This window comes from Tinamus guttatus, unplaced genomic scaffold, assembly GCF_059628265.1.
Source record: "Tinamus guttatus ecotype Peru unplaced genomic scaffold, ASM5962826v1 Tinamus_guttatus_pri_ptg000619l, whole genome shotgun sequence".
In the NCBI taxonomy this organism is placed as follows: domain Eukaryota; kingdom Metazoa; phylum Chordata; class Aves; order Tinamiformes; family Tinamidae; genus Tinamus; species Tinamus guttatus.
This window is the reverse complement of record NW_028289153.1, coordinates 308,691-314,690: the sequence shown is the minus strand read 5'-3', so window position 1 is coordinate 314,690 and position 6,000 is coordinate 308,691. Positions and strand designations below refer to the sequence as shown.

At 71.8% G+C, this 6,000-nt stretch overlaps 1 protein-coding gene across 8 annotated transcripts in view; it reads left to right on the top strand.

Moving 5' to 3' along the window:
• Positions 1-58: 58 nt before the first annotated feature.
• SBF1 (SET binding factor 1) overlaps positions 59-6,000 on the top strand; it is a 51,213-nt gene continuing 45,271 nt past the window's right edge. For all 8 annotated transcript variants that reach the window (XM_088535211.1, XM_088535209.1, XM_088535212.1 and 5 more), the window contains exon 1: positions 59-123. In XM_088535211.1, coding sequence (XP_088391337.1) covers positions 69-123 — 55 coding nt within the window. In that variant the 5' untranslated portion in view covers positions 59-68. The remainder of the gene's footprint in view (positions 124-6,000) is intronic.

The following is a 6,000-nucleotide window of genomic DNA, read 5'->3' as shown; positions in this document are numbered from 1 at the left end:
CCAAGATGGCGGCGGCGGCGGCGGCGCGGCGGCGGGCGGGGCTATGAGCGGCGCGCGGGGGGCCCGCCATGGCGCGCCTCGCCGACTACTTCGTGCTCGTGGGCTACGACGGCGACAAGCGCGGTGAGACCGGGGGGGCGGCGGGGGCGGCGCGGTCACCGCGGCGGGGGGAGGGGAGGGGCGGCCGTTGGCGGGGGGGGGGCCGCGCGCGCGGCTGTGGGGCCGGCCGCGTCGCGCGTGGGGCCGCGCCGCGCTGTGCGGACACCCCCCGCCCGCTGCCGTGTCACGCGTGGGGCCGCGCCGCCGTGTCCGGACATCCCCCCCGCCCGCTGCCCCCCACGGACGCGTCACGCCCCGCGTTGTGTGGACACCCCCCCCCCCCCCCCCCCCCCCCCGCGGCCACGTCGCGCGCGGGGCCGCCCCGCGCTCTCCGAACACCCCCCGTCCCCGCCGGCCCTGCCCGCCCCGCCGCGGTTTCGGTTAATGCAGGAAGTTGTTGCGGCTCCGCCGGCCGCTCCCGGCGCTGCCCGCGGATGGGGGCGGCGGGACGGGGCCGCCCCCGCGCCCGGAGGCCTCGTGCCGGGGCCCGGGCTCTGCGGGGACCCTCCGCGGCCCGGCCCGGCCTCCTGGGCCCTGCGCGGCGCCGAGGCCCGGCCCGGCTCGGCTCGGGACATGGCCCTGTGCGGCGGCGGCTCCGGGGCCACGGGCTGCCCGCGGCAGCGGGGCCAGCGACGCGGGGCTGTCCGGGGCCGCAGGGGGGTATTCGGGGCTCGCGACACAGGGGGGTATTTGGCGCTCGCCGTGGGGTATTTGGCGCTCGCCACGGGGGTATTTGGCGCTCGCCGCGGGGGCCGTTCTCGCGCTGAGCCGGCTCTCGGCCGGGCGGAGGGGTCGGCGCTGCCGCCAGCTCTGGTGTCGCGGCGCCGGGCGCTGCGCAGGGGGCACCGTCATGCGGGGGATGTCTCGCCCGTGCGCGGGCCAATGTCTCATAGCGGCAGCACCGACACGGAGTGGTCTGGGAGCAGGCCGGGCTGCGGCGTGGGTCGGAACGCGGTGCCAGGATGGAGCTGCAGGATCCCGGGAATGCGGTGCCCAGAATGGAGCTGCAGGATCCCGGGAACGCGGTACCAGGATGGAGCTGCAGGATCCCGGGAACGCGGTACCAGGATGGAGCTGCAGGATCCCGGGAACGCGGTGCCCAGGACGGAGCTGCAGGATCCCGGGAACGCGGTGCCCAGGACGGAGCTGCAGGATCCCGGGAACGCGGTGCCCAGGACGGGAACTGCAGGATGCCGGGAACGCGGTGCCCAGGACGGGAACTGCAGGATCCCAGGAACGCGGTGCCCAGGACGGGAGCTGCAGGATCCCGGGAACGCGGTGCCAGGACGGAGCTGCAGGATCCCGGGAACGCAGTGCCCAGGATGGAGCTGCAGGATCCCGGGAACGCGGTGCCCAGGATGGAGCTGCAGGATCCCGGGAACGCGGTGCCCAGGACGGAGCTGCAGGATCCCGGGAACGCGGTGCCAGGGCGGGAGCTGCAGGATCCCGGGAACGCGGTGCCCAGAATGGAGCTGCAGGATTCTGGGAACGCGGTGCCCAGGACGGAGCTGCAGGATCCCGGGAACGCGGTGCCAGGACAGGAGCTGCAGGATCCCGGGAACGCGGTGCCCAGGACGGAGCTGCAGGATCCCGGGAACGCGGTACCCAGGATGGAGCTGCAGGATCCCGGGAACGCGGTGCCCAGGATGGAGCTGCAGGATCCCGGGAACGCGGTGCCCAGGACGGAGCTGCAGGATCCCGGGAACGCGGTGCCAGGATGGAGCTGCAGGATCCCGGGAACGCGGTGCCCAGGATGGAGCTGCAGGATCCCGGGAACGCGGTGCCAGGATGGAGCTGCAGGATCCCGGGAACGCGGTGCCAGGATGGAGCTGCAGGATCCCGGGAACGCGGTGCCAGGACGGGAGCTGCAGGATCCCAGGAACGCGGTGCCCAGGATGGAGCTGCAGGATCCCGAGAACGCGGTGCCAGGATGGAGCTGCAGGATCCCGAGAACGCGGTGCCCAGGATGGAGCTGCAGGATCCCGGGAACGCGGTACCAGGATGGAGCTGCAGGATCCCGAGAACGCGGTACCAGGATGGAGCTGCAGGATCCCGAGAACGCGGTACCCAGGATGGAGCTGCAGGATCCCGGGAACGCGGTACCAGGATGGAGCTGCAGGATCCTGGGAACGCGGTACCCAGGATGGAGCTGCAGGATCCCGGGAACGCGGTGCCCAGGATGGAGCTGCAGGATCCCGGGAACGCGGTGCCAGGATGGAGCTGCAGGATCCCGGGAACGCGGTGCCAGGGCGGGAGCTTCAGGATCCCGAGAACGCGGTGCCAGGATGGAGCTTCAGGATCCCGAGAACGCGGTGCCAGGATGGAGCTGCAGGATCCCGGGAACGCGGTGCCAGGATGGAGCTGCAGGATCCCGGGAACGCGGTACCCAGGATGGAGCTGCAGGATCCGGGGAACGCGGTGCCAGGATGGAGCTGCAGGATCCCGGGAACGCGGTGCCAGGATGGAGCTTCAGGATCCCGAGAACGCGGTGCCAGGACGGAGCTGCAGGATCCCGGGAACGCGGTGCCAGGACGGAGCTGCAGGATCCCGGGAACGCGGTACCCAGGATGGAGCTGCAGGATCCCGGGAACGCGGTACCAGGATGGAGCTGCAGGATCCCGGGAACGCGGTGCCAGGATGGAGCTGCAGGATCCCGGGAACGCGGTGCCAGGACGGAGCTGCAGGATCCCGGGAACGCGGTACCCAGGATGGAGCTGCAGGATCCCGGGAACGCGGGTACCAGGATGGAGCTGCAGGATCCCGGGAACGCGGTGCCAGGATGGAGCTGCAGGATCCCGAGAACGCGGTGCCAGGATGGAGCTGCAGGATCCCGGGAACGCGGTGCCAGGACGGAGCTGCAGGATCCCGGGAACGCGGTGCCAGGACGGAGCTGCAGGATCCCGGGAACGCGGTGCCCAGGACGGAGCTGCAGGATCCCGGGAACGCGGTGCCAGGATGGAGCTGCAGGATCCCGGGAACGCGGTGCCCAGGACGGAGCTGCAGGATCCCGGGAACGCGGTGCCAGGATGGAGCTGCAGGATCCCGGGAACGCGGTGCCAGGACGGAGCTGCAGGATCCCGGGAACGCGGTACCAGGATGGAGCTGCAGGATCCCGGGAACGCGGTGCCAGGACGGAGCTGCAGGATCCCGGGAACGCGGTACCCAGGATGGAGCTGCAGGATCCCGGGAACGCGGTACCCAGGATGGAGCTGCAGGATCCGGGGAACGCGGTGCCAGGATGGAGCTGCAGGATCCCGGGAACGCGGTGCCAGGATGGAGCTGCAGGATCCCGGGAACGCGGTACCAGGATGGAGCTGCAGGATCCCGGGAACGCGGTGCCAGGATGGAGCTGCAGGATCCCGGGAACGCGGTACCCAGGATGGAGCTGCAGGATCCCGGGAACGCGGTGCCAGGACGGAGCTGCAGGATCCCGGGAACGCGGTGCCCAGGATGGAGCTGCAGGATCCCGGGAACGCGGTGCCCAGGATGGAGCTGCAGGATCCCGGGAACGCGGTGCCCAGGACGGAGCTGCAGGATCCCGGGAACGCGGTGCCAGGACGGAGCTGCAGGATCCCGGGAACGCGGTACCCAGGATGGAGCTGCAGGATCCCGGGAACGCGGTGCCCAGGATGGAGCTGCAGGATCCCGGGAACGCGGTGCCCAGGACGGAGCTGCAGGATCCCGGGAACGCGGTGCCAGGATGGAGCTGTAGGATCCCGGGAACGCGGTGCCAGGACGGAGCTGCAGGATCCCAGGAACTGCCAGCGCCCTGGCGCTCTCCAGCGCGGATGTGCCGGTGCCGCCCGCTCCGCTCCGTGTCCCGGCCGCTCCGTGTCCCGTCTGCTCCGCTCCGGGTCCCGTCCGCTCCGGGTCCCGTTTCCCCACCCTGGCAGCGCCTCCCCCCGCTCGGCTCCCTCCTGGGGTGGCACCAGCAGGAAGGGCCTGCGGCTCCGGCTGCCTCCGACCCGCGGCCCCGAGCGGGGCCCGAGGGAGGATGAGGAGGAGGAGGGCCCCGCCGTGAGGAAGGCAGCGGGGCCGGTGGGAGCTCAGGGATCAGTGGGGTTGTTCCTCGGGATCCCTGCTGGCGCCGCCGTCCCGCTCCTCGGGATCCCAGTGTCACCATCCCGCTCCTCGGGATCCCATTGTCACCATCCCGCTCCTCGGAATCCCATTGTCGCCATCCCGCTCCTCGGGATCCCGGCTGGTACCACCATCCCGCTCCTCGGGATCCCAGTGTCGCCAACCCGGCACCGCTGTTCCTCTCCTCGGTATCCCTGCTGGCACCGTCCCGCTCCTTGGGATCCCAGTGTCACCATCCCACCACTGTTGTCCCGCTCCTCGGGATCCTCTTGTCACCATCCTGGCGCCGCCGTCCCACTCCTCGGGATCCCAGCACCACCATCCCAGCCCCCGCTGGAGTGCGTCCTGTCGGAGGAGCCTCTCGCTGTGCCTGGATGCTCCGAGCGAACGACTCCGTGTCCCGGAGCTGCCGTTCCCGCGGCAGGGACGGGCCCTGTGCCTGCGCGCGCGTCCGCCGCTCTGTGTCCCGCTCGTTCCGTCATTCCCTGTGACCGGCCGTTTGCAGCCTGTCCCGCTCGTTCTGTCGTTCCCTGTGACCGGCCGTTTGCAGCCTGTCCCGCTCGTTCCGTCATTCCCTGTAACCGGCTGTTTGCAGCCTGTCCCGCTCGTTCCGTCGTTCCCTGTACCCGGCCGTTTGCAGCCTGTCCCGGTCGTTCCGTCATTCCCTGTGACCGGCCGTTTGCAGCCCCTGGGCTCCGCTGTCCCTGGAAAGGGCCGCGCGGCCAAGGCAGGGCCCGGGATCCTCCCTGTCCTTTGGAGCGCCCCGGCCTTGGGAGGGGAGAGGCTCCCAGAGCGCTCCCGGGAGCTCCCGCCATGGAAACGCCCTTGGAATGGGGCTCCAAGCTCCGGCGGCCGCTTCCCGCGGTGTCCCGGCCCTGCCAGCCGCCACCCCGGGCTTGGCGAGCCCGGAGCAGCGCGGAGGGAAGGCCGGAGGCGGCCGTGGATCCTGCGGTGCCAGGGCCTGGGAACAGCCCTCGGCCCCGGGGTTCCGTGAGGCCCCTTGGACCAAGGGTTCCCTGGAGCCCCTCGGTCCAAATGTTCCGTGGAGCCCCTCGGTCCCAGGGCTCGGTGGCCCCAGGCTGCCCCTGCTTTGCTCCCGTTTGCTCCTTCCCACCGCAGCCTTTTCCAGAGCCGTGCGCCAGGCTGCTGCTCCGGCCCTCTGGGGTCCCCTCTGCTTTTGCCCCTGGTCCGTGCCCATGCGGGGCAGCGGGTCCGGTCGGTGCCCACGGTGATGAACCCTGCGGTGCCCCGAGCCCCGTGCGGGGGTCCCGGAGCCCCTGCGGTGCCGCGGGCTCTGCCGCTCGCTGCTCTGTTCCAAGCGCAGGTGGCTCCCTGGGCGAGCGGGAAGCGTCCCGGGAGTGCGTGGAGGGGATGTGAGCACCGAGCCCGTGTGCTTGGAGAGCCGGGAGCGCGTGGAGGGGATGTGAGCACCGAGCCCATGTGCTTGGAGAGCCGGGAGCGCGTAGCGGGAGCCGGGAGAGTGTGGAGGGAGCTGGGAGACCGGGGAGAGTGTGGAGGGGGTGTGAGCACTGACCCTGTGCACTTGGAGAGCCGGGAGCGCATGGTGGGAGCCGGGAGAGATGGGAGTGCGTGGTGGGAGCTGGGAACACCCAGTGCTGGCCCTGGGAGAGCCGGGAGCACCGAGCGCCGGTGTTGGGAGAGACGGGAGCGCACGACGGGAGCCAGGAGCACCCAGTGCTGGTGCCGGGAGAGCCGGGAGCGCATGGCAGGAACCGGGAGGGACGGGATCGCCTGGCGGGAGCCGGGAGCGCCCAGCGCTGGTGTTGGGAGAGCCAGGAGCATGTGGCGGGAGCTGGGAGC